This window comes from Rhinolophus sinicus, linkage group LG14 (assembly GCF_036562045.2).
Source record: "Rhinolophus sinicus isolate RSC01 linkage group LG14, ASM3656204v1, whole genome shotgun sequence".
NCBI lineage: Eukaryota > Metazoa > Chordata > Mammalia > Chiroptera > Rhinolophidae > Rhinolophus > Rhinolophus sinicus.
In genome coordinates, this window is record NC_133763.1 from 51,671,578 (window position 1) to 51,698,548 (window position 26,971).

The window sequence follows — 26,971 nt, forward strand, 5'->3', positions numbered from 1 at the left end:
TCCTTTCTTGCTTTCGGTTGTTCAGAACCAGGTCATAGCGTTTGAATGGGACGAGATGCAGCGATGGGATACAGATGAGGAAGGAATGGCCTTCTGCTTTGAATATGCCCGAGGAGAGAAGAAACCACGATGGGTTAAAATCTTCACACCATATGTGAGTGCTAGACGGAGAAGCGTGCTTGGGGAAAGCAGATTGGCGTCAAGTTCTTCTTAAACTAAATAAATGCCTGAGAGGAGGGAGCTGCAGAGGCAGCGAGGTCTTGAGATCTGAACCTGGCTGCAGTCGGGGCCCAGGTCTTCCTGTCTTTCCTTGGGGCCGGACTAGGATGGCAGCGTCCCAGCCCGCTTGACGCACAGTCACCACTAGACGGAGCCAGAGTGTCATAGATGAGCCGTGGTGGTGGTGATGGGGGTGGGGGCGGTGTCTCTGGGCAGAGCAGGTTAGGAAGGTTGGGTGACAGAGGGCAGGAGCTCAGTGGTTTGGCCCTGTGGTGCCTGGTCTTGAGAAGTCACTGAGCGTTGCTAGGTTTTGTTTTGTTTTGTTTTGTTTTTTCAGTTCAATTACATGCATGAATGCTTCGAGAGGGTGTTCTGTGAGCTCAAGTGGAGAAAAGAGGTAATTCTAAACAACCTTGAGTTGACTGTTGCACCTTTGTTTGTTTACAATGTCCAGGCCTCTGGCCAAATCCCTGGGACCCTCACCTCCGTCTCTGTCTCTCTGGGACCGCTCACCCCGTAGGAGTCAGGACACTGCTGGGGGTGCTGGGTGGACTGGACAAAGCCCTGCCCCGTCCCGTCTGCATGTGGCCATCGGCTGTATGCTCAGCCCTCTCGTGACTTCGTGGACCCTCCATTGCCTGTTTTTACCAAGTCACCCTCCAATCTGTTCCTGACCCAGCAGGGCAGCTGTCACAACAGTCTGTACAGGCTAATGAGGAACATGTATGTGTGGGAAGGGGTTTGCTCCTGCTTTGCTATCTCTATATGCCGGTGCTGGAGCAGAATCTGGGAGATTCTGAGTAATTAGCTACTTATGGTCAAAGAAAATGTTTCCGAGGTTTAGCAGGTAAAGGCAGGAATGTGGAAGTAGATATTCTTGGTACAGTAGGGAGAGGCTGGGCTTCGGACACAAGGGCTAGATTCTCTCCCGGCTTTTCTTCCTCTGATTTCGTACAGACCAGCCTCCCTGGAGCTCAGTTTTCTCATCTTTTCATATATGTGTAAAACAGGAAGGCTGAGCCAGATAATTAATCTCTAAGGTCCCTTCTGGCTCTAAAAGGCTGCGATTCTAGGTGGGAGGTTCTATCAGGGAAGGTCCAGTTAGAGCGAGTCATTGGGTCCTACACCGTCCGTTTCTGTTTGAGGGCTGGTCTCAGGCGCGGGAGACGTGGACACCGGGGCTTGCCAATAACTCTTCTCTTCTTTTCCTTCCAGAACATTTTCCAGATGGCGAGGTCACAGCAGAGGGACATGGCCACCTAGCCTTTCCTTCTCCCCTTCCCTTCTCTTCACCTTCATCCTCTTACCCCTTTCGTCTCCCATGCCAGACAGAGTAACCATTAACACAAAAGAGAAAAAGGAAAAAAGTCATTATATTCAGAAGCCCTAAACTAAATATTATTAATAATCCCTCTGAATTTCGTGTCTCTGGAATTGAGCTGGTAGAAAACAACAGGTTGGTCAGCACGAGGAGTCACTGAGTTAAGACAGGAAAAGAGATAAGCCCAACCAAGTCGCCAAAGGTCTCTGCGTCCTTTCACCCGGGCCTCACACCAACAGACTCTCCTTCCTTGTACTATATTTTTAAAACTGGAACTATGAACTCCATCCATTTGCACTGTTCAGACATATATATATATGTATGTAAAAATTATATATACACAAATTAGCTGCACGTATATACATATATATATTTCTTTTTAAATTTCATATTGATGGCAGTACCTTTTTTAGCTTGTGTTTTTACACACCTTTCACTAGAATTCATGACTTCTCTCTTGCTCTCTTTATTTTGAAACAAACTTTAAAAAGGAAAAAAAAAATATTTTACAGGGAAAATACCTCTCCTCGTGAAGGACTCGAAAAGTTTACAACCTGCTTGGGTTTTTTTGCCCCTTTTTTGTATTGAGTGAAGATTCTGGCTCATGGGTTACCACAGAGTCTGAGGAGCAAGGAGCATAGTTTCTTTATCTTCCAAGAGGCTGTTGGGGAGGAGAAAGAGGCGTGTTTCTGAAGGGCTGCAAGGCCACGGGCTGCAGGCGAGTCTGAAGCCGTGGTGCGGCCTCCTGATTCCGAGACAGTTTCCGGGTCATCTCTCTCCCAGTCGTGGCTTTCTAGCCGCGTTCCACATCTTCCTGCTTCTCCAGGGCCTGGATGCCTTCCCTCAGCCAGCCTGGAATGTGGGGAGGATGGGCCCAGGAGGTCGATGCCACAGGAACCGGAAACACTTCATGGTCGTCATTTCCTATGTCCCTGCCTTTTCTGATGCAGGGACAGTACTGGGGACCAGAGATTGGTCAAGCTGATACATTTAGGCACAGATTGGACATAGAGGGGAAGGGCAGGCAGAGATGCCATGTGCCTAAGGTTTTCCCCACGCAGTTCCTGACCGCTCGCCACCCATAACCGTTACACCCTCCGTGACTTCCTGAAACAGCTCTGTGGAGGCACCTGCCCGTATCCCCAAGGCTTGGTTGGCTCAGGGTCTGCGCTAGCCCAGCCGTAGCCCCTCTGGTCCAGCTAGGACCCAGGGAGGAGCAGGAGCGATATAGTTGATTTGGGCTGGATCTCAGCTTTCAGCGAGAAGGACACTGAAGGGAAGACTGTCTGGTGAGAGCCCCTCGTCTGACTTGCAGTCAGACCTTTGGAGACCGGAGCCCAGGCTCTGGGGCCGGGCTGGCGTTCTCAGCCTCCTTTTCTTTTTCCTTCTCTACCTTCTAAACAAAAACTTCAATAGGGTGGCATCTCGTGCTTTATCTGACTGGGAGGCAACCGCAGTTGGTTTTAGTCAGCTCCACGGAGCGGTGCTGGGTGGGTAGTTGGAAGTCTCTTTTCTTTGTAACTTGTTTTTGCAGGTCATCATGAGGCCACTTTTCTTTGTCTCATTCTGTCACCCTGGCAGCCGTTGGCCCCAGGGGAGTGTAGGATGATATAGGGTGTGCTGTCTTCTCTCCCCTTCTGCAAACCCAGGTGGAGTCACGTGCAAAGTGTCAGAATGCTGAATGTTTCCAGTTGCAGAGAATGAGCCCTGATTTGAAGGCTTTTACACAGGATTAACTTCCTTTGGCCTAAATGAATTTAATAATGAGCCACAGGACCCTGGCAAGAAGATATGTTGATTTCCCACTCCAAGCTGCTAAAGAGGCTTTTGCCACCACCTTTGAGTGGGGTAGGGGTGAACAGTGCAGGCCACGCGACAGCCCGGATGTTGCCCTCCGGATCTGAGACCTCGTGGCGAGGCCCTTAGAGTGGAGGTCCTTCGAGAGGATCCCTTTCTGCTGTAGAATTCACGGTGCTTTGGAGATTGGGTGAATCTGTAGGAACAGCCCCTCCTTTAGGCTGGACCACTGACAAAGCCCCCAGCTGCAGAAGGAGGGGGCGTGGGGAGGCCTGGAGGCCCGTGGGCCTCCGCGTGGCTGGAGCTGAGGGTCAGGCTGCTGGCAAGGAGCGGTGCCCTGTGACACCCCCCGCCCCCCCGGCCCGCACCTCCTGCCCTGCTCCTTCCTGTCTTGGTCCTGGCTTCTGCCCAGGGAGGCTTCTGTTACAATTTGTCTCTGGGAAACGGAAGGGCTCCCCTACCCCCAGCTTTGCCCCAACAGAGCCTGCAGGGTCTTCCTGGTCTCTGTCGTGTCCCCCCCCCCCCACACTCAGTTTCTGTCCTCTGGGAAACGCTCCGAGTTTTTTATGGATCAGGAGAAAATGCAGGTCCCTGCAGAACGTTTCCGTCGGGCCATGCTTAGGGTCTCTGCTCTTTCTAGTTTTATCCTGCTCTCCGGCTTTCTCCTCGCCTGGCTCCGCACAGGTGTGTGCCCAGGGCAGCGCCTCCCTGGACAGAGCTCTCAGGGAGGACTTAGATGAGGGCTCAGCAGCCCCGTGCCTGGCCAGATGGTTCCATCCTTTAGTCACCCAGTCGCTCTGGGTCACTCCTGGAGCTCCAAATCCAGTGCTTGGAGCCGCCATACTGGGCACTGGCAGGAGGTGACACATCTCTCATCTCAGAATTTGCCAACTGATGGCCAGGTTCTGAGGACACACTTTTCCTTAAAGGGGACGGCATCCTGGTTGGTCTGCAGTCTCTAGACCTGGCGGGACCGCTGCGACCTCCCTCTCGCCGTCCATCGTGCTCTGGCTGAACCAACTCAGCAGCAGAAACAATTTGGTCTGTGGGACTCCAGCACGCCGCCTGGTTCCTTCACTAGATTCGTGTCACAGTAGCGTCCATTTGAGGGGTACTTACTCAGAGACCATGGAGGCAGTGGCTGGCCTCGGCGCCCCAGCTCTCCCTCGTCTGAACCTGAGCACGTCGTGCGGGCCTGGCTCACACTCACACTACGACATCAGCTCTGTCCAAGCGATAATCTCAGGAGTGTGGGAAGCCCAGGGCTCGGGGGTCGGCATTGAGGGGGGAGGGCTACGGGAACGCACTTGGCCAACGGCGGACCTTGGACTCCAGTTTTATATCCTGCCCCCTTTTTAAGCCAGTGAGCTGGGCTTCAGTTTTCCCCAGGCCATGCACACTTTTAATTTATTTGAGAGAAACTCTAATTGTATTTTCACTGCAGTATCTTGTATTTTTTATTTGTGATTTAAGAAATGTGAAGAGAAAATGCGCAGACACATAACGGCTAACAGTGTTTCCTTCATTCCTTGTTCTAGAGCTCACCACTCTAAACTTGTTTGGCAACGTCACTTAGTGTAATTAATTGTAACATATTCTTTTAAATAAATTGATTTATTGATGAAACTATTCTTTGGTTTCCTAGACTACAAGTCCTTCGGGTTGTGTGGGAAGAAGTGAAGGGGACCTTGGGGATTTGAGTTAGAAGGTCGGCCTGCACATGGGAAGAACACCTGACCGGTTCTCCCAGGTTAGGGAGGGAGGAAGGGTGGGAAGGAGAAGGTGGGAGGCCCTGTCTAACCTTCTGTGCCCAGTGGCTCCTCTGAATCTTCTTCTCAGATCTCAGACTCCATTGCGCCAGTCTGCACAAAACCCATGTTGGCCCACAGGACTCCCCTCCCTCAGCCTTACGCAGGCAGAGCCCGTCAGCGTCCTGAAGACAGAGCTTAGCACTGTCCCCCTGCCTCCGGTGACATGTATACATGTTGTCATTTTTCAAATGACTCGGGAGAGTTCTTTCTGGAATGTGACCTGAAAAGTGCATGTTACCCCTGATGGGTGCAGCACAGCCCTGGGCAGTCGGGTTGTTGTCCCCTCTGCCCACACCCTGGGAACAGTCGTCTGCCCTGCGTGGTCTTTGCCGTCACAGAGGAGCTGCAGGTGCTGTGGCCCGAGCACCTGCTCTTCAGAGAACTCTGCTTCGTTGGTTCCAGGCTAAATCTGTTCTGAGAAGCGCGGCGTCTGTGCTACGTCGACGTCTTGATCATGTTTCTGCACCTTCCTGTTGTATTTTACAACCCCGACCACGTGCTTGATTGAAGACCGTAGAGTGAGGACGAGTTTGACATTTGGTTTGGCAGTTCAGAGAGAGACGATGTTCTGGGTCTCACTCCCTGTCGAGAAATCGGAATCTGAGAAATATTACCATCCTAATGGGGGAAATTGTTTCGCTCTAACGAGGAAAGAATCTGGAAGTTAAAGGCAACAAATCTTGATTGTCGAGGGTGTTGTGTTAGATGCAGCAACAGATCCAAGCAAAGGAGAACGTTCTGCCAGCTGAGCACTGAGAGAACTGACCGTGAGACACAACAGTGGAAGCTTTAAGTGTCCCAAGGACTAGAAAAAGGGAGAAAGGCCCCTGGATGAAGGCAAGTAAGTAAGGAAATGGTCAGGAAGAAAGTGGTACTTCAGGTGAACTGTTAGGGTGAGCAGGTTTGCAACCAGGAGGCATTCAGGAAACTTCATTGAGCCGTTACGTGCTGGACATTAGTCACTGGGAATGGCGGGGGGGGGGGGCAATTTGTCCAGACGGATAGTCCTATTTGATTAGAACTTAGGGTATGTGTAGGGATTACACGGGAGAACCTTGAATCCAGGGTGAAGTGCTCTATGGAAAAAAAGGAGGAGGGGAGAGAACCAGAGAAGTTTTATTGTTTTTCCCAATCAGCTGTAGTTCAGAAACATTGACGTTTCAGAATCTGTCAGAAGGTCAGTGAGACACTGCTGTGATTCCTGACTGAGTGGAGGCAGTGACACCTGAAAGGAGGGAAATGGATATGAGAAACATTGTGGAAGCAAAAGATTTTGCGACGGAGTAACATTGAATTTATGTGAGAGGATGGAAAGGCTCCCAGGGTTTCATGTCTAGGTGCCTAGAAAGTAGAAATATTTAAGAGTTGAAACTTTGGGGGAGAAAACGTTTTAGCTTTTGACCTAGCAGGCCCATAGTATGATTCAGGACGGGTGAGGCAGCGTCCAGGCGTCCAGCTGTTACTTCTTAAGACTTACGTGCTGGGCACCTTCCAATGTCTTGGGCTCTGTTTAGAGTAATGGGGATACAGTGGTGGATGAGGCCATGTGGGTACCCAGTACCTGGCTGAACTCGCTGAAGACAGCTGGTCTCTATGGAGCATCGTTTGTAAGCGAGCAGAAGGGGAAACGCAGGCAGGACGAGGACACTGCCGGCGTCCAGGGTGACCTGGACAGTGCTGATCGCACTGCAGATGTTCTAGAGACACAACCAGTGGGCCTTCGCAGCTGGAGCGGGTATGAGGCGCGAGAGAAGGGCATCGTCAACAGTTGGCTCGAGCAGGTCCGTAGCGGTGCCACTTATGAGTGCGGAAGTCTGAGGGAAGAAACTGAGTTCAGGAGGAAAATGAGGTTAGAGACGTGTCACTGGGGGTCGTTTTCATTGAGCAGATGAGAGAATGCAACGTATTGGAGGGGGAACCCCATTTATGGGAGCTAGAGGAAGATGGCTGACCACTCAGGGAGATCGACTGGACAGGGGGGCCTGAGAGTGAGACTCTTCTAAGAACCAGGAGCTTGGGCCAGGGCTTCTCAAGTTCTTGAATGCGGAGAAGGGGGAGGCTTGGCCACGAGTGGGGATTCTTCAGTCACAGGTACGAGAAACAAGGCTGTGCAAGGCTTTGACATTGTAGGAGAATTACAAGACAAAGGAAACCCTCATCAGAGAGGCTGAGGCGCTCAGGCTAGGAGCAGGGTCCAACCTGAGGGAAATGGGACACCTTGCATGACATTTATACATCTCAAAGCTCTAAAAATACAGACAGGATGGGAGTGCATGGAAGGCATTACCCAGGCCTTTCCCCTACCATATTCTCATGTCTAACTGTAAGGCTTCTCCCAACCCCTGCTGTGCCCGCCCGCTCGTGTGCCCTCCCCTCCTCTCTCTCTGCGCCATCAACATGTGAGCTGCCACTTGATTTTCTTAGAAGAAACTGCGTCTGAGTTTCCTCCTGCTTGGTCTGAAGTAAGGGCATCACTGTCATCACTTCCTGTTTCTTCCGTCCCATTTGATCACTGAGGCCTCTCCTGCGCCAAGATGTTAGTGGATCTCAGCAGCGGACAGCACTGCCCCACCTTCTTACCCGTCCCAATATTTTTGAAGCCAATATGAAGCCAGAAAAATCGGCGTTTGTACAAGAAACAAGCTAGGAACTTGCTTTTCTGTCTCAGGTGGCCTCCTATGTTTTCCTGTCAAAGGACCTGGAGAATCCCTGCCCCGAGGTGGTTTTGTTTCCTCCAAAATACCCCTCTGTGGCTCTTTCATCCCCAGCATTCAACCTTAATTACCACCTGCTTCTCTGGAGAAAATGTGGCTGCAGCCTTGCAGGGAAGGGGGACAGCAGTGAGCAGTGACAGACAATAAATGTAGTTCTCAGGGTTTGTGTGAGGGGCGGCCTGAGATCTGGCAGGAAGCCAGGAAGGAGGAGACGTCCTGCTCCACTACCTCCCAGCCCCCACTTCCAAGGAGAACCCCCACCTCCCTGGGAGATGCCCTTTGGTCTAAAACCCACCTTCCACCTTTCTGTTCTGACCCAGAAACTAGCGAAGCCTCGGTGAGACAGCTCAAGAAAACTCATAACGTTACAACCAACTCCTGTTGTCTTCCTTACAGACGCCGCCTCCCATCTCTGACCCTCCCTCCCCCCGACCACCCCCGCCCAACACCTGTCTCTGTTTAACTGAGGTTCCAGGTGCAGGGTACTTGCTAGGCCTCCCAACTGGGTTCCCTTCCTTCCATGTGAGGCCCTGTTCCTGATCTCTACCGAGCCAAGAGACTTTTCTCCCTGAAACTGTCCACAGAGATGTTACTGGAGGACTTCACAGGCTGCTTCTCTTTGTAACTGTTCTAGTTTGGGGCACTTTAGAAGGCAGAAGTACGGGGTGGAGGTGGGGGTGGCCTGTGGGATTTCCTCGTCTCGCGCTCTCAAGAGAACCTCTCAGGCCTGAGACCAGATCGTGGCTGGAAGGTGAGCAAGTTCATGACAGGAACATAATGAAGGTGGGTAACAGGTACTTGCCTAGCAGCAAACAGCCCACGTGCTGTGACGTCAAAGGCTACTTCTGTGTGAGCCCTAAAGCAGCTCAGAGAAGGGGCTAGGAGCTGGAGGGACCTCAGGGCTCCTGCAGCCCGCCAGCCTGCTTCATGCTCCTTGGGGTCTTTGTCTTGGGTCAAAGGTCACCTAGCTGGTCCTGTGAGCCTAGAGCATCATGGGTTGGGAGTCTGACAAAGTGGGTTCAACTCCTGCAGCCATCCCTTAGTAGGTTTGAGTAAGTTATTCATAATTAACCTCCAAAATCTCCATTTCCCTGTCTGTCAAATTCTGTCCTGTCTGGCAGGGTTGGTGGGAGGTTAAGTGAGGAAATGCACGTTAAGGGCCTAGAAAAGCATCACATAGAGAAATGCTTCATAACGGTGCAGGTAGTTAGATCCCAGTGTCTCCACGGGCCGGGCTCTGGGGCAGCTCACCCACATGAACGAGGAGGGGAGTGGGGGTCTGGAATATGAGGCTACAAGTCCTCAGCCTTCAGAGGGACACCGCTGGTAGGAGGGGCCTGCTGACTTGACCTCTCCCCTCTGTGCCCAGTTCTGCAGAACATTCCAGAATTAAGCCCCACAGAAGGACAGAAGAAAAGGGTCATGGAGCCACGATCAAGGTGTAAACCTGCTCAGAGGTGAGGGCTGGCCCTTCCTGACAGTCTTCTCTCCCAAACCTCCCTCTTCACCTCCCCCGCCACACCACACCTCCCGTGGGCACAAACCCTACCCTCCACCTTCCAAGACTCTCATTTGATGCTTTTAAACTTTTTTCTTTATTTAGACAGAAAAGACGGACTCTTTAAAAGTAAAATGCAATAAATAAATAAATTAAGCATAGAGCACTGTCTGAAACGGACTCCCCAGTCTCCCCTTACCACTCCCGCCCCCACCCATTTCTTTTCCCTAAAACCTCTTCCTAAAGAAAATGATCAGGTAATAAAGCCCTTTATCCCTCCCCACACCCTTCCGCCCAAATACCCAATTACCCCCCAAAAGCAAAGGGAGAAATCAAGAGAAAAAAATCCAAGGGAAACATTGTCTAAACTCCCAGAAAGAGAGATGGCAGCGTCCGGGCCGGGCCGGGCTGGATAACGCACGGCTGGTAGTGGTATTTACACGGAGGGGACCAGCAGAGACTGTAAACATTTTTAGGGGTTCGGGGGAGGTCTTTTCCTCATGGAAGGAAGAGGGTCTCTGTGGCTGACTGGTGGAAGGCAGCCCTCAGGGCTCCCCCACACCCTCCTTGGAGGGGGCCCTTGGGGGAGGCAGTGAGTTTTAGGGCTGGGAGCCCAGGATTCAGGACATCCTACCTCTAGCTGAGGGTGGCAGGGAGCGTGAGAACCAGCTTCTGAGAAACCCCTAAAGCGGGGATGAGGCTGGGACGAGAGTGGGTGGGGAGTGTGTGGGAGCCCCGCTGCCCTCAGGGAGCCGCAGGGGAGACCAGGCCGCTGGTGGGGGAGGCAAGTGCGAAAGCTGGGCACAGAAGGCAGACACCCCGGAGCCTTCCGGCCTGTTCCTTGCTCCCTCACAAAGGCCAAAAGGGCACCTGGGAGGAGACAGGCCCTTTGGGAGAGGCGGGCGGTAGGAGTGGGCTGGTGTCCTGTGCCCCCAGGGCCATGAAGCAGCTTTTGCCCCAGAGCCCAATCAAGGCCCAGGGCAGATGTGCAGAGAGGGCTGGGGCCAGTCGTGGGGAGAGGGGTGAGGTGCCCCTTCCTGTGGTGTCTCCAGACCTGTGAAGGAAGGAAACATGGGTGAAGCTGTGGGCAAATCCCAGGTCCCAGGCTCCGAGGACAGAGGCGGCTAGGGTGGCTGAGAAGGGCAGGTCGTCCGAAAGGCCTCAGTCCGCACGGACCCATCCGGCCCCCCAGCCATTCGACAAGGGTCAGGGATGGAGGAGACAGGAGGGAGGGGGCGGATGACACAAGAAGCCAAAGAGATCAGGAAGGAAATAGTTAAAACAGCCCGTGAGGAAAAGGAAGGCTGGAAGATACAGAGAAAGGGACTAGGGAGAGAGGTGAAGAAATGAGACCACAGACAGGCAGGCAGAGAGAAGTCAGAGAACGGAGACGGTGCGTGTCTGGACAGACACCTAGGGAAAGCGAGGGGACGTCGGCAAAAGGGAGGGCAGAGCAGGCCAGGGGAGAGGCCAGGGCTGGGCTTGGGCCTGGGGCCTCTGGGGGAGACCCTGGTGGGGGGTGCTCATTCCTTTTTGGAAAGGAACGAAGGAAGCCATAGAGAAACGCACAGAACACAGACCACAGTCACCAACCACTGTTAACCAAGCACATCCCGCGAGCTGCCCCCGGCCCTGACCCTGGGCTGGGGGGCGCTTCCCTCCACGGCCCCCTCCCCAAATAACAAACAATTGGCTCCAAAGACAACACGCTCGTTCCATGCGACTTACAGGGGCCCGGAGCAGGGTCCGGGGATGGGGGCTTCGGCCGACAATGGACACGGGCCCTGGGCTGGGGGGCCCCCAGGGTGGGGGGAGTTAAGCAGCCAGGATTGGGGGGAAAGGGGGAGAAACAGAAAACGTGGGTATTGTTCTTGGGTTGTATTTTGGGGGGGGTTGGTCCAAAGGAGATTAAAGAACATAAAAGGACCCAAAGCTCATGGCTCTGGGCCGTGCGGTTGGGGGGCGGTGGGCAGGGGGGTGGAGGGCACCTGTTCTGTGGGGTTCACAGGCAGGCCAGCATTTCAGCCTCCTCTGCCTGCACCAAAGCTGCTCCTGGGAGGCCCGAGGCTGGGACGCCCCCAGTTTGTTCTGTACACTCTCTACTGTCCCAGGGGTCCACTGCCATGTAAGAAAGTCACCTGGAGTCCAGGGCACCGAGGACCTGATGTCCCCATGTCTTAGAACAGATATTCCAGGAGCCAGTGATTCTGGGACCCTCCAGCCCCCTTAATCCTCAAACCCTATTCCCTTAATTCCACTCCAACCCAACTGAAAACCAGAAAGAGAGAGACACACAGACACATGGACGCTGACCAGACAGACGAGACCAAATACTGGGGAAGATCTGGGGAGTGGACACAGATATGTACATACCCCTCACTTGGCTCTGTGGGGTCAGAGGGTGTGTGTGTGTGTGCGTGAGCGTGCGTGTGTGCACGTGTGTGTGTGAGTGGGGTGTGTGAGACTTGGATGGCACAGCTGAGGGAGTGGACCCTGTGGGGTGGGGAGGCCTCCCTGGGGGGGAGGGGAGCAGGCCAAGCGAGGGCCCTGGCTGCAGGGTGTGGGGCTGGAGAGCTCACAGGACAGAGCAGGACCCACCTGGGCACCCTCAGTAGGGCCGGTTGGCATCCTTCGGCCGCTTCAGCTGGACTTTGAGGCGTTTCATGCCAATCTGGAAACCGTTCATGGCCTGGATGGCGGCCTGGGCACTGGCTGGATTGTCGAAACTCACAAAGCCTGAGGTGAGAGTGCATAAGGCCAGCCCGCCTCACCTCACTCTCCTGTGTTCCTTGGTTCCCACCCCACCCTACTGCTTCCAGGTTCCCCAAATGCCGGGAAAGCTGCCCAGCACACAGCAGGCCCTCAGCCAGCAGTCCTTGATGGATGGGTGGTGTGAGTGAGCCCAGCCCACCACTCACATGCTGGGCCCCTCTTCCCTGGGTTCTCTGAGGGGCAGCCCTTCCGTCACCCTGGATCACTCTGAACCTTGGTTGAAAACAGCACCTACAGACCTTAAACGACTTCTGAAGCAGGGGGGACAAAATTGTTCCCTTTCTGCCCTGAAGGAGACTTGCAGACAAAAATGTGAAGGCAACTGAACCCGACTCCCTAAGCCTTCCTTTTGGGGACTAAACCTTCCCTTCCCGAGCCTCTTGCAGACCTCATGGAGCACGGATCCGATCAGGTCTCGTAGAGAAAAGAAAATGAAGCTGCGTTTTTTTAGAGGGAGAGGTGGGCCTGGGCAGCAGCTGGTGTGGGACATTGAATGCGTACAAAATGTTTTTTTTGGACTGTTGGACAATTTGGGTTCCAAATGACGGGCCCATGGCAACCGTAAGTGCCTTCCAATGTGTCAGACTGTTCTCATTTGGAGTTTGGCAAAAACGTGCCATATTTTATCTTTTAGGTCATCGTATTCTTACCAAAACACTTGCTCTGATTGGTGGCCCGGTCAACAAAGACTTTGGCTGAGATGACGTGGCCAAAGGGGACAAACATCTGCAGGATCTCGGAGTCAGTGAACTCCTGGGGCAGGTGGTAAATGAAGATGTTGCAGCCGTCAGGGCCTGGATGGCAACAGGGACAGAAGGCACAGCTCGGTGACTGGGGGACAGACGCAAGGAGCCGGGCTCCCTGGGAAAGCAGGGCCTGGGGGAACCCTCGAATCACGGATGGCTCCCAACATGTGGACGGGGCGCCAGCCACCCGGCCCCACTCGCTTTCTTCCCCACCCACGGGGCTAGAGCTGGGCTTGGTGTGGCTGCGTGCACGTCCCCGCCAGACAAGGGCACCCCTGAGCCTGAAGGGCCGCACCTTCCCGCTGCTGCTGCTGCTGCTGCTGCTGCTGGGGGGGTGGCGGGGGCTGCTGGGCCACCAGGGCGGGGGGCTGCGGGAACGCAGGTGCAACCAGGCTGTAGGCTGCCGGGTAGGCTGCTGGGGTGGGGAGACAGAGAGCTAGCGGGGCTCCCAGACACCCCCGCTTGGCCCTCCCCGCCAGCCCTGCCCCTGACCCAGGCAATGGGGGTGGGAGGGCTGAGAGGTGTCTGAGCCACTCCAGACCCAGCTCTGAGCCTCCTTCCCTCCTGCAGGCTGGGGTCCTCACCTGTGTAGTGCTGCATCCCTGCGTAGGCCTGCTGCAGGGGGTCCACGGGGGCTGCGGGGCTCTGGGCTGGGGAGAGCAGAGGCCGGGCAGGTGGGATGAGCCTCACGTGAGCATGAGTGTGAAAGGAGTGGGTGGACATGCACACAGCAGTGGGAAGAAGGGAGAGCCGGCATTAGCAAGACTGGAGTCTGACTGGCTGTGCAACCCTGGACAAGTGCCTTTGCCTCTCTGTGCCTCAGCTTCCCTGGCTAGGATCAGGAAAGAACATCCCTGCCCAGGACGACAGAGCAGGAGAAAGGCCTTATAACCAACCCAAGCCTGGAGAAGGGTCATGTGTCATGGCTGCCGGCGATGGGAGTGGTGGCTGGGGACAGGGGTGGGCAGCAGAGACCCCCACCTGGGTAGGGGTGAACCCCGTTGGGATACAGAGCATCAGGGGCAGGCTGCCCGGCGGGCTGGGTGGGCACCGGGCTGTAACCGTTGACACCCAGGGCAGCAGGGATTGCCGAGACAGGCGTGGCAGCGATGGCAGGAGGGGTGCTGGTTCCTGGGGAGGAGAAAGCAGACAGAAGCCCACACACAAATACAGACAACCACTCAGCAGGTGTGCGCGCAGATGGGAGGACTCCAGCTGCTCTCTGACCCCTGAGCCTGCCTCCCCAGCCCGCAGTGTGGTAGCCCCCTGACCTGCCCCATGTCCACCAGCACAGCCCTGCCTGGGCCTCACCTGAGGATGGGGTGATGGGAGTGGCTATGAGGCCGTTGGCGTTGATGGCGGCCATGTGCTGCATCTGCACGGCAGCCATGGTGGCCATGGGGCTGAGGTAGGCACTGTGAGCCGCCAGCACGGCCGCCTGCTGCTGCATCAGCTGGGGGCAGGGGGAGAGGACAGTGGGGACCAGCCCCCTGCGCCCTGCCCGGCTCCCCGCCCCACCCTGGGCCTTGGCGCCAAAGGCCAGGAGGACACGGTGGCCCGGCCAGCAGGGGGCAGTGCTCACGGCCTGAGTGTAGGCGCCGTAGGCTCCGAACTGGAGGGCGATGGGGCTGAACATGCCCAACTGGGAGGCCACCTGCTGCATGCGGCGGAGACCTCGCTCCTTCTCCGTGTCAGCGAACTTCACCACCAGGCTGGACGAGGCACCCTGCGCACGGGCCCCACCCGCGGTCAGAGCGACAGAGGTGGGTGTCTCCCCCCAGAGCGCGCGGGACCGGGCTCAGGCCACCACTCGTGCGCGGCCTGGCCTCTTTGGGAGCGCGGGGCCATCTTGCCTCTGTCAAACGGGGAGATTTTAATCCCACCCTCACCCGTGCCAGGCTGTGCAAGAGACTAGGAAAAGCTGAGGAATGTGAAGGCAAGTGCTTGGAAAGGGAAGGGCCCACCAGCAGGCACAGGGCACCCCTGGCCTCACCGTGAGGACTCAAGAGCCCGAAATCGTCCCCAGGATGGGGATGCCACAGAGAAGCTCTAATCTCCGGCTGGTCTTGCCTTGCGGCTGCCCCACACCCTCCCCATGACTCCCGCCCCCACACCCCGGTCCTCACTCTCAGGGGGTGCAGCCTCCCATGTTAATACCAGCTTGCAACAACCAAAGGAGAACATTTGCGAGGACTGTTGTAGAGCCTAGAATCTGGAAGGCAGTTGTCTGTCCCCAGCGGCCAGGCCCTGCTAAGCACTCCCCAGCCCTGCTGGGGGACCTCCGCAGCCAGCTAGCTCCAGTTTAGAGGTTTGCTCCGCTGGGGAGCCCCCCGTGGGTGCAGTCAGTTGACCTGCCCATGGGCCGAGGGCATGTGGGGCCTCCGGGCAAGTGTCCTGATGCCCAGCCAGTGGGGGGGCGGGTATGGAAGGTGGGAGAAGAGGTAGGAGATGACGGAGAGGGCTGAGGGGTGGGGGAGGCAGGAGAGAAGGGTGAGGCCATTTGGACAGAAGGCGAGGGTCACGCGTGGGGGTAAGAGGTAGGGAGATGCTATTTGACATGTGAAAGTGTCCCTAAGAGGTTCAGTTCTTCTGCCTGGAAAGTCTTTCCGAATCAATTCAAAGACCCTGGCCGCAATGGACTGGCCCCTCTGAGCCAGGGCCTGGCAGTGGGCCAGGCGGGGCGGGGCTGGCGAGGCGGAAGGAAGGCGGGGACAGGGGCTCACCGGCAGCGTCCGGCTGCTGTGAAGGGTGTTGATGGCCGCCTGGGCCTCCGCGTGGGTCTGGAACTTCACGAAGGCGCAGCCTAGAGTGTTCAAAAGGGAAAGGGAAAGGGTGAGCGCTCACCCTCCAGGCCCCCCCAGTCGTTGTGCCCCCCCCCCAGGACCCAGTGGGGCAGGGACAGGGGGCTACCTTTGCTGGTGCCATCAGGCCCCCGCAGCACAGTGCACTCGTCTATGGTCCCAAAGGGCTCGAACATCTTCCGGACGTCCTCATCTGTCTGCTGCTTCCCTAGCATCCCCACAAAGAGCTTCCGGTCTTCTGGGGGACAGGGCACCAGAGAAAGGCCATGGTCAAGGCCTTCTGGCAGCTTTCCAGCTCTGTCCCAGCTTGGGACAGGCGGGAAGCCCTCCCTCCACCTTCTGCTCTTCCCTGGAGCTCCAGTCAATCCCCTCGCCCTGGGGACCCGGGGCTCTAGGGTGTGAACGGGGTGATGGTTGAGGGGTGGGTACAGTTGCATAGAGAGCTCATCCCAGTTCTGAAGGACTTGCGTGCCACTCCGGGCCTCAGTCCTGCCGTCTCTGTGATGGGCTGGCACATGTCCCCTCTGGCCACGCTGACTCCTATGCCCACCTGGACTGGGAACCCGTCAGAATTCTGACTTTCTTCCTCAAGAAAGGCAGCCTACCCCCCAGCTACTCCAAGCCCGGGGCCTGCGGGCTGAGGGAGAGGGACTGGGTCCAAAGGCACAGAACCTACCTCCTCGGCTCTCGCTGTCGGCTGGCTTGACCTGGATCGGCCTGTTCATCTAAAGGAGAGAAGAGAAGGCAACTGCTGGGGACCTCCTCTGAACAGCCAGGAGCCCTCCCCAGGCCAGGAGGCCAGAGGGAGCGAGCCCCAGGCCCGGGAGGTTCCCCAGCCCCCCAGTCGCTGATGGGAAGGCAACCCTGGGGCCTGGTCTTGTGCAGGATTAGACCGGAGGGGATTAGAGGCCGGAAGGAAGGGCAGGATGTAGAGGACGATGCTCGATGCTCGTGGGGCACGGTGCCAGGCTCAGGTGGGGCCCCAGACGACTGGGCCAGGGACAGCTACTGCTGCCCTTAGGGGGAGAATGAGGCTGCCCACAGGCCCCAGGTCCTGACAGAGCCCAGCCAAGGGGCTGTTCAACAAGAGCTGTCCCTGTCCTACACCGCAGGCGCCACAGAGGCCACCCATCAGGAAGCCCCAAGGAAGACTCTAGACTGAGGGAGACCCCACAGATGCCCCGACTTCCTTCTGACCCCTAGAGGTGTGTCTGCCTCTCTTTCTGCCCCCGACACCCCTTGACCCTAGGGGGAAGGCACTCGGGCAGCACAAAGGGAGCAGATGCCCAGTCTCCGTGGCAACGGGAGAATGCATGCGCGCCATGGCAACCGCCCACTCAGCCTGATTTATCCGTCCCCGTCGCCCTGGCGACCGTGGTGACGTCATCACTTTTGCTGCTCCACACACCCGAGAAGGAGTGGGGGGGTGGGTGGGAACAGGGTATGGGGGGGTGGAGGATTTGGTGGGGGGCAGGGAGGTGGGGGAGGGGCCCAGGAGAGCCTCCTGATTCTGGAGGTAGGGTGCTGAGCAGGCCTTGCAGGGGCCATGCTGTCCCTTCTCCTGCCTTCCTCCCCAGGATCAAACCCTTGGTGTCTCACATCCAAGACAGCTCTCAAAGGGTTGCTGTCCCGTGCTGGCGAGCCTCCCTGTCCTCCAGAGCTCTCCCCTCTCCCCTGCTCCTGCAGTGTCTCCCTTTGTTTAGCCTCCAGTGGAAATGCAGACACCCCAGTTCCTCTCCCCATGCTCTCGCCTGTCTTCCAGCCAGAGGACTTGGGAATGACTCCTGCAGGTTGATTTCCTTAACCAGAAGGGGAGCCTCTTAGGAACTGGAGAAGGAAGGGAGGGACTCAGTATTTCCTGTCTGAAAATATTTTGCTGCTGAAGACTTTGACCCCTGGGGACACAACTGGTCACCCCACTCATCTGATGGCAGGGCAATCCTAGTTCCAGTGACAAAAATAAATAAATTCACAGAAGAAACCATTCATCTACATTCTGAGGGTGGGGCTAAAGTTACCCTCAGGCAAAGCATTGGACATCCAGGATTGGCCCTGCCACTCACTAGCTGAGTGACCTTGGAAAAGTCATTTCTCTCCTCTGGGCCTCAGCTTCCTTATCTGTGAAATGGCTGGATCAGGCCACTTGAGCCAGGTCCCCTCAGCTCTCGTATTCTAGCAGGGAGAGCTGTGTGTCATCACCCAGCACAGAGAAGGGCAGAACTGATGGTTGCCCCGCCCCCTCTCACATTAGACCCTCCTCCCTAGCTGGTGTCACACTGTGCCAGTCAGTCTGGCTGGACTCTGCTGGCTAGTGACTCCCAACCCCAGTCAAATCTAGCCCCACCTCAGCCAATACTCCTCCGCTGCCCACCCCCCCATCTCTGGATGTGAGAGCAGCTGGTGGGGGAACCAGTCACACAAATCCTCTGGCCAAGCTCCCCCAGCTTTATCCACCACCAATCTGGGATTATCCCATCTGAGGTCCAATCTCCTCCGGAGTGGGTGTGTGTGGGGAGGAGTGTATGAAGGGGTGGGGGGCGGGGTGCTCAGGCTCTGGTCTTTCACCCTCCTTTCCTGTGCTCTGACCCAAGCAATCAGGGAATATCCCCGCAGACACCTTAGCAGACACACATGGGGGGGGGAGAGAGAGAGAGAGAGAGAGAGAGAGAACGAATCAGAACCAGGGGCCCAGTGGCAGTGTCGGGGGAATTCTCATGCTTGCCACTGACCCCTTCCCAGCAGGCCCCTGGGGACTTGCTGTTCTAGTTGGGGTGGGGAACCTGGGCCTCAGAGAGAAAGGATGCCATCCTTCCCTGCACAGACTCCCAGGCACAAAAATAGCACATTAATAAATACCCACAGCTGATAAGGATTCGTACAAAGACACACACAAATGTACAGACCACACTGATGGAAGGTTCCCCCACACTCCCTCCCAGACAGCCTCCCTCGGGGGCCCCCCGTGCCCCATTGCCAGCCTTCTCCTCTTGGCCTGGCACTTCCTGTGGGAAGCTCAGTCTTTGTTAGCTTGGCTGGGACACACCTGCCCCCTCCCCTGAGTCCAGCTGGGCCCTGTTTACCTGGCAACCCAGCCCCAGGTGCCTCTCTTCCCTAGCTACCACCTGCTAAGTGATAAGGCCTCCTGAGGACCTCCCAAAGAAGAAGGCGCTTTTTGTACTCCAGCCAAGTGACACTGAGACCCCCAATCAACATGGTCACTTGGAAGGCCCTCGTCCTCCTCACCAATAGCGAAGACCCCACTTCCAACAAGAGCTCATCTAATCCTCCTGAGGGCACAGGCCTGATGCCCTGCCACTCTTGGCTCCAGACCTGTGCCCAGTGTCCCAGGCCACACACAGGCCCTCCCCATGGGGCCAGCAGAAGCTGACAGGGCCCGTGTCCCCAGAGTGGGGTTTTGGCCCAAGTAGAGGGGGAAGGACAGGCCAGGGAGAGGGAGTCTCTCTCACCACCACCTCCCGGAGGTCACACCCTGGTGGCAGGAAGAATCCAGGGACCTGTGGCAGAGCCACTCCTGGGTACTCTTAGTGGAGAGAAGAGGAAATGGGGCGCAGGCCCAGCCCCCTTTCTTTCTCTCTGCAGCCTGCAGCGTCACCTTAATATGATGGCACTTCCAGATTCTGGGGTGACAAAGAGGGGGAGAAAGGAGAGAGAACTAAATGACCCCGTTAAAAAGGAACCCACAGTAGGAGGGCCTGGGCATTAGATGGCAGGAAGGACTTCCCGACACAATTGTGCAAGAGCTGGCACACTGTGTACACACACACTCAACTGCCTGAGGGGAAACAATGCTGCCAGGGTGGCAGGTGGCAGAGAGGAGACCTGGGGACACAAAGGGTCAGGCAGAGCTTGGTCGCAGACATCTGCTCCCTACAATGCCCTAGCTTCCAGCATGGGACCCCCATTGGAGGACAGAACCCCCCATTTCCTACTAGAGGCGCTGTCAGGTCCTTCTGCATTCTGTCCTCTGGGGCAAGAGCCAAAGTGGAGAACTCGGCGTCTCCTGGGAGCTCAGGGACAGGGCCCGGTGATCATTAACCCAGGTGTGCTTCTCCCTCACCTCCCAGCCTGGGCCTCATTTCCTCTGGAAGGGAGGCAGTGCCTTGCCACACCCAGGACAGAGCCCTGTCTGAGCTGTGCAGGCAGCTGGAGGGGGACAGACCCAGGGCTGATGCCCCCAGCTGGCACAGATGGCCCTGGGGCTCCTGCCCACCCCCAGGCGCCAGCCTCCCTTCCTCTCACTACCTTCTCTCTCACCCTCTGGTGTCTGCAGGGGCTCAGAGATGGGGAGTCGCCAGAAACAGACAGAGAAAAAGCAATGGAGTGAAAACTTGATTTGCCAGGGGCCTCCAGAGAGAAAAAGGGAAAGGAAAGAAAGTTGCGAAGTGACTGGTTGGAACCAGGCTTCCCCGGATGTGCGTGCCCACACCCACACACCTGGCTGTCGGGTGCCCCCACGCACACGTGCTCATGCACACGTGCTCCTGGGATCCCACACCTGCTCACACACATGCACGGACCTTCACTGTGAGCAATGACTGTCCTGGGCTGCCTTGCCCAGGGGTCAGAGAGTGGGTGACAGCCGTCGATTTGCTTTCCTAGTGGTACTCAAGGGTTGGGGGCCTCAGAGAGGGTGGGTCACAGACACGCGGGGGGGTTGGAAGTTGGGAGTGGTTGAAGCAGTTCTAATTTTCCTCGATCCCCCACCTTCTTTCCCCTCCGTTTAATCTGTGTCCCTCCCAGGAAGCAATGGAGAATCAGCTTCACTCTCTATTTCCCACATGGGGGGTGGAGTAGAGGCTGGGACAGCTGTGTCCCCAGCACCCAGACAGTCTTAGCCAATGTTTGCTGAAGGGATGGACGCAGTGATCTCTCAGGAAGTGCTTCCTGCAGTTCACTGTGCTGGAGACTCCAGAAGCAGAGAGCAAAAGCGAATGGCACATCTTTCCCCCCAAGGTTGAGTAATGGGAAGGGAGCAGGCAGGGGACTGAATTCTTTCTGCCTGCTCCTGCCAGCCCAGGCCTGGGGCAATCTGCTGGCTGAGAGGAACAGACAAAGAGCTCTGGCCTTGCAGGAGCGAGGCCACCCTTGGTGGGTCGAGCCTGGCCCTCCACACCGCCGTCCCCTGCCCATGCTTGCCCCTAGGGCTTTCTCCCAGCCCAGGCCCACCCAGCCCTGCTTCACCCTGATGCCCTGTGGCCCTGTTCCCGTAGCTTTTCCTGGGAGACGAGGTGAGCCTGTCCAGGCTCAGAAGCCAGGACATAGATGCCAGGGCAGCAGGCCCCAGCGGCCTATCTCAGGCAGCAGGCACCCCTCCCCCAGCTCACAGCCAGACTTCCTCCCCAGAGCCACAAAAGACAGCCTGGATGCCTCCTGCTCACCGTGCCCCACACTTGGTGTCCAAAGTCTTCTCCGCTCGCCTCCCAATCAACTAGGTTCTCCCTCTAAGTGTCGCCCCATGGGCAGGTTGGGAAGTGGGGAAGGGGCTGCATCTGTGCCTCGCAAAGGTTACATTTACTCCACTAATCGCTTCTCTCCAGGTAAGAAGAGATGCACGCATCTACAGCAAGAAAGAGGAGTGCTAGAAGGAGAGAGGGACAGCCTGGGGAGGAGAGGAGGTGGAAGATACACTCCGTGTCTTGGGAAGGCGGTGAGCCCCCTGCCCCTGCGAAGGCCTTTCTCAGCCCCCTGGCCCTGGAAAGGCCGGGACTCACCCCTGGAAGCGTCTTCTGTTCGTGCAGGGCGCTCTGGGCCTTCAGGGCTGAATCGCGGGCACAGTATGTCAGGAAGGCACATCCTGAGGAGGGCAGGGGCGGAGAGACCCGGTGTGGGGTGAGTCCCTGGTGTTCCTAAAAGGCTCCCCCCCAGGAGATGGAGGCCTGGGAACCTCGTCCAGTCTTGCCACCTTCTGCCTGCTGGGGTGGGGAGGTGTCAGAGAGGGGACAGACGTTCCGCCCAGGGATCTCCGGGCTGATGGACCTGGGGCCAGACCCAGAGTCCGGGAGGTTTAAATGGTGGTGGGGATGGGAGAGGGGGAGCACGGGGGCTGTTGGGAGATGGGGCTTCGTGTGGGGGGAGGACAGGGGCATGTGATGGCCAGACAAGTGCGTGGAGTGTGCTATTTCTCTCTTCCTCAGCTGATCTCCTTTCCTCTTCCTCTTTCGCCTCCACCTCCCTCCATCTTGGTCATCATCACCCTTCTCCTCGCCCATTTTCCCTATTTCCTCATCTCCAACGTCCTGGGAGGCAGGTGGAATAGAGAAGGAAAGGGAAGAGCAGGAGCCGGAAGTCCCTGGCGGGTGGCGGGGAGGCAGTGTGGCCCTCTGACCCCAGTGCCTGGAGCTCCCCCAGTCCCGCCTGGGCCCAGCCGGCTCAGCCACACTGCCCTTGGACAGGTCTGGGGCACGGCCTCCCCTGGCCTGCAGCCCTCATCACTTTCCAGTCCCCCACACTTCCCAGATCTTCACCAACCTCAGCCCTTCCTACCCTGCTGCCCAGGTCCCTCTCCTTAGTCCGGGGGCTGCCCTGCCCAGTCCACGTCCACTCTTTCCAGGTCAAGCGCCTGACCCTGTGTCCCGACCTCCATCCCAACAGTGTCTGAGACTCTACGACTCTGTCCTGCGCACACACACACCCCTGCCCAGCCCTCTGGTTCCTCCATCCTCCCTCCAGTTCACCCACGACAACATCCCCTCATCTCTGGGATCCACGTCTCTGCAGCCCCTTGACAACTCTTGCTCCCAAAAGGCCCTCCTCGGTCCTCCCTCCGGGTCCCCTGGTCACCCTGGCTGAGTTCCCTTCTAGCTCCCCCAGCCACACTCCCCAGCCCAGAAACTCTTGCTTCCGGCCGCTCCACCCCTCCAGCCTGGCCTGCCCCCTCCTCCCAGCCGCCTGCCCTCCTCCCAGCCCGGCCGTCCCGCCCGCTCCCCCCCAGCCCGGCCGTCCCGCCCGCTCCCCGAGCCCCTCCAGCCCGGCCCGACCCCTCACCCTTGTGCAGCCCGGTGTACTTGTCCTTGATGACTGTCAGCTCGAAGATCCGACCAAACTGTTCGAAGATGGGCTTCAGGTCCTTTTCCTCCAGATGCCTTGGGATCTGCCCCACAAACAGCTTGATGGCATCCGGCTCCTTCATTGGGGCGGCCCAGGAGGAGGGGCCGAGGGGAGTAGGGAGAGGCCCGAAGGCCAGGGGGAGCTGCCCAGCAAGGAGGCAAGTGGTGGGGGCCGGGGCCCAGCGGGGGCCGCTTTCCCTTGGGCCCCCAACCACAGGCTGAGCAGAGGAGCAGCTCTCCACACAAAGGAGGCCAGGGGGTTGAGGGCTAGGGGTCAGGGGTCTAGGCAGACACTGTCATGCCACCAGGTGGCATAGCCCAAACAAACGATCTCCTCCCAGAGATTTGGCAAATAGCCCAGGATGGGGGTCAGCGTGGCCAAGACCTGGAGGGTAGGGTGGTAGCAGGCGCTGGGAACTGGGAGATGAGATGAGAGCTGGAGGCGGGGGAAAGGGCCTGAGGACGGCGACAGGGATGGAGGCTGAGGGGCAAGGGGCCTGCTATGGTTGCCAGCACGGGGTGGGGGGACTCCTGATGTGGGGCAGGTGGAGCTCTCCTTGGCTTCCCTGAGAGGACACCTCCCCTGTGGCTGATGCTTCTGCTGGGTCCGAAGATCCCTGATGCCAGATGCTCGATCTCTGATGGCGGCAGGGTTCCGGGGGTCCCTTCTGCCCTGCCGCCCCCCTTCAGGTCCTCCCCTCAGCCCCCCTCCCACCCCCACCCCGGTCCCCGGGCCTGGGCGGCTGCTGGCTGCTCCCGCTGCTGGGGCTGCCTGCTTTCCCGGTCACCTGGGTCCCGGAGCTCTGCTCTCCGGCCGCGCTCTCCTCAACAAAAACCTCCCCCCTCCACACCCCCCTCCCCACTCCCACCTCCTTTCCCCTGACATCAGTGATGTCAGTCTCAGGGGTGGAATACAAATTCCCTACCCTGGAGAGGGACGCACAATTTAGACACGAGCCACGCCCTCTTTCTATCTCTTTCCTCCCTGACTGCCTTCCCGCCCCCAGAAGAGCAGCTGGTCCTGTTGATAATAACCCTTCCCCCATCTTACTCCCCAGTCACGAGTTGGGCAAGGCTCTAAGATGGAGAATTTATAGAGGAGCCCTAAGGTGGGGTCCATTGTTCCGGGGGCTGGAGCTGTCCCTGGTGCTGGAAGAGAAGACCCAGGAGAGGGGAGCAGGGGGGAGGAGGAGAGGGGAGCCGGCATCTGGGGAGACCGAGAGTGGGGAGCCAAGGAAAGAAACCAGGGAAAGAAAATGGCATAGGAACAGTTGGGCAGGTTGGGGTGGGGGTGGGGGTGGAGGGAGGTGTAACTAGGGAGGGAAGCAGGTTGCAGAGCCTGGGAGGAAAGGGCAGAGGGACCCAGAGAAGAAAGATGGAAAGGGGAGAGCAGGGTGAGATGAATGCAGAGAGAGAAATGTGTATTTTCCAGAAAAGGAACCAAGAAAAACTGTATCTTGTTGGCATTTGCAGACGCCCCCTTCTCTCCCTCTGGGGGGTTTGTGTGTATAAGTGCGTGGGCAGGGCAGCGGTGGTGACGGCGGCGCGGGAGCTCTCACTTGTAAGCTCCTTGAAGACCAGCACACGGTTTAATTCAGCATTTTACTTCACAGTTGTCTTGCACAGTGTCTGGCTCATACGTAGTAGGTGCTTAACCGATATTTTTCGAATAAACAATTGATGCAAAGAACCTCTGACAAGAGTAGATTCTCGATTCCAAAGCTGTCAAGCCCCCTTTTAGGGCAGAGGAAACCCGATTACTCCTCCCTTTGCTCCCCCCCACCTCAGGTTCCTTGAGTGGGACTCTGATTGAGTCAGGTATCAAAGAGCGGTAGGGAAGCATATTTGGGGGCCATTACTCCCTTAAACACCTATGCTTCTATGGATGACGGGTTTGCTCCATAATCTCAGGGAAACTTGGCCCTTCCATGTGCTGGGCCCACCCCAGGTCTCCCTCAGCGAGTGGAGTGTCTGCTGACATCAAAGCTGCTGGGTGGGGCAGCCCTTGCCTGCCATCAGGTGCTCACCGCCGGGGGCTTGAAGATCTGTGGAACACTTCACTCCTGTCCTCCCCTTCTTCACCCCAGAATGGGGCTGATGCCTCTCCACCATGGTGCTGGGGTCTCTGAAACAGGTCCCAACTGAACTCCAGCAGCCCCCTCCCCAGCTGTCATGACAGACAGGCTTCTCTTCTGGAAAGGAAGCCATAGCAGTGGTCAGCCTTTAGATGGCATTTAACGGTGTCCCAGGCGTTGTTCCCATTGCTTGATATTTACTAATGTGTTTAAACCTCAGCACCCCCCTATGACATAGGTTCTATCATTATCTCCATATAAAGGTGGAAACCAAGTCACAGAGATGCAGTGACTTGCCTAAGGTCATGCAGCTAGAAAGAGGTCTAGCTGAGAGCGGAGCTAGGCAGCCTGGCTCCTGCGGTCACGTGTTTAACTCCCACATCAAACCCTCCTGGTGGGAATGGGGAAGTGGTAAAGCCTGGCCTTTCTCCTTCCTGTGTCTTCACGGGAGCCCTGGCTGAGAGGTGTCCTTCTTTCTGATGTCTGTTTTTCTACTGCTTGGTTCACTACGACTTCCATCCTTCCTTAGCGTGGATGTCTGTGAAGCCACATTCTGGCAGGTATGTTTGCGTGTGTGTGTAGACGTGATTATACTTCATCGTACAGACACCCAGGTCCTTCCAGGAGGGCCCCTAAGATGAGTGGTGGGGGGAGACGGTAGAGGACCCAGTGATGGGTGATCAGAGCATGTGATGGCCGTGCTAGGGGATCAAGGGTGCAAGCACATCTGGAAAGTAACTTCCCGCTCACCTCCCCACCCCCACTGCTCCTTCCCTTGCCTCTAATTTGATCTTGGTATTTATGGAGATGCTAAACAGAGCATGCCCTCTGAGGATGGAGCCTAGGAAGACCCCACGGCCCTGTTGATCTCATTACTCTGTGTCTTGTCAGCAGATCTGCTGCCCTGCTGCTCATTTAGGCTTGGGGCTAATCATATTAATTGTAATATTAAACATTCACAAAAATGAATTATAATGAACTCCCCTCCCAGTCAGCTGCAGGCAGCATGATGCCTCCAATCCTTCTCCTAGTTTGTGGTCCCCAGCTGGATGGTTTCAGCCTGAGAGGAGAGGCAGGGTTTGGGGGAGAAGAGGTGTAGGCACTTCTCTGTTTTCCTTCAGACCTTCAGGGAGGGGAGCCCTGTGAGGTAAAGACTGGGGGAGAGGTCCCCTAGAGGCTCGTTCTGGGGAATTGCTGGCCAGGAGGAAATGAGGATTCAAAGCCCTGGTTCCTCCAAGATACTTTCCCTGCCCACCGTTCCCAAGCTCATGCTCTTTCTTGTTCGTCTGCACGCTTGCTAAGCTGCCCTACATAAAAAGATTATGGACTTTATAAAGGGGGAGCTCACTCCTGGTTTTGGATTGTTAGGAAATGAGAAGTGCTGACTAATTGGGATATTTGTCAGAAAGGGCAAAATGTAGTGGTGGCATGTGTGGGCAGAGTGGCTAGTCACCAAACACCTGGTGGCCTCACTAACCGAAAACAGAGTAAGAAGACATCAGTACAGCATCTATGAAAGGGCAAAGAATTGATCATATAACCTTTCTTCCCTCCAGTGGCTTCTACCTGAAACGGAGAAGGAAGACAGGCCAACACAAGATGCAGGACTGAAGAGTGAGCTTCTTTCAAGAAAATGGAAGTAGCCTCTCTCCCAGGAGTTTGGGATTTGGGCCATGGGACGTGATCAGTCAAGAAAGGCTTGATTGATTCTCAAAGCACAAGAAGATGGTTGACCAGCAGCTAGGGGACGCTAGTTAATTATTTACGCATGGGGGTGAGGGGCTGGAGAGAATGGTGCACACACATCCAGGTGTATGTGTGGGCACCTAGATTTCCCAGTCCAGACTGGCACTGTTTAATATAATGTAAGCCATGTATAGAATTTAAAATTTTCTGGTGGCCACATTAGAAAAGTAAAAAAGGAGTAAGTGGAATTACTTTTAATAATATGTTTTACTTCACTGATGTAGCCAAAATATTATTCAATGTGTTTATATGATATAGCCAAAATATTCAACATGCCATCAATATAAAGATGAATGAGATAGTTTACATTATTTTTCAGTACTAAGTCTTCAAAATCCAGTTTGTATTTTACACTAACAGCACATCTGACACTCACAGGAACATTTCACGTGCTCAGTAGCCAT

At 56.4% G+C, this 26,971-nt stretch overlaps 2 protein-coding genes and 1 long non-coding RNA gene across 18 annotated transcripts in view; 2 read left to right on the forward strand and 1 right to left on the reverse strand.

The window, feature by feature from the left end:
• Positions 1 to 1,629, forward strand: part of SNX27 (sorting nexin 27) — a 60,498-nt gene extending 58,869 nt beyond the window's left edge. For all 7 annotated transcript variants that reach the window (XM_019739999.2, XM_074319076.1, XM_074319075.1 and 4 more), the window contains 3 exons: positions 26 to 154; positions 557 to 616; positions 1,435 to 1,629. In XM_019739999.2, coding sequence (XP_019595558.1) covers positions 26 to 154; positions 557 to 616; positions 1,435 to 1,482 — 237 coding nt within the window. In that variant the 3' untranslated portion in view covers positions 1,483 to 1,629. The remainder of the gene's footprint in view (positions 1 to 25; positions 155 to 556; positions 617 to 1,434) is intronic.
• A 7,804-nt stretch (positions 1,630 to 9,433) lies between these two features.
• CELF3 (CUGBP Elav-like family member 3) lies at positions 9,434 to 23,807 on the reverse strand. Of its 10 annotated transcripts, none has more exons than XM_074318574.1 (14): positions 23,535 to 23,807; positions 22,685 to 22,790; positions 21,412 to 21,494; positions 16,356 to 16,404; positions 15,789 to 15,914; positions 15,602 to 15,681; positions 14,461 to 14,604; positions 14,190 to 14,331; positions 13,860 to 14,009; positions 13,463 to 13,528; positions 13,174 to 13,293; positions 12,783 to 12,926; positions 11,959 to 12,096; positions 9,444 to 10,414 (listed from the first exon to the last, which is right to left on the reverse strand). In XM_074318574.1, exons 1-13 carry the CDS (start codon positions 23,790 to 23,792, stop codon positions 11,969 to 11,971), a joined length of 1,596 nt encoding a protein of 531 aa, XP_074174675.1. In that variant the 5' UTR covers positions 23,793 to 23,807; the 3' UTR covers positions 9,444 to 10,414; positions 11,959 to 11,968. The 10 variants fall into 10 exon arrangements, with proteins under 10 accessions (XP_074174676.1, XP_074174675.1, XP_074174674.1 ...); XM_074318573.1 differs by having other exon boundaries at positions 13,174 to 13,290; positions 15,789 to 15,917; XM_074318572.1 differs by having other exon boundaries at positions 15,789 to 15,917.
• LOC141568469 (uncharacterized) lies at positions 20,489 to 26,727 on the forward strand. The gene is made up of 3 exons (XR_012491607.1): positions 20,489 to 20,653; positions 21,238 to 21,347; positions 26,378 to 26,727. It is a non-coding gene; the product is annotated as an uncharacterized LOC141568469 (long non-coding RNA).
• The last annotated feature ends 244 nt before the right edge of the window (positions 26,728 to 26,971 follow it).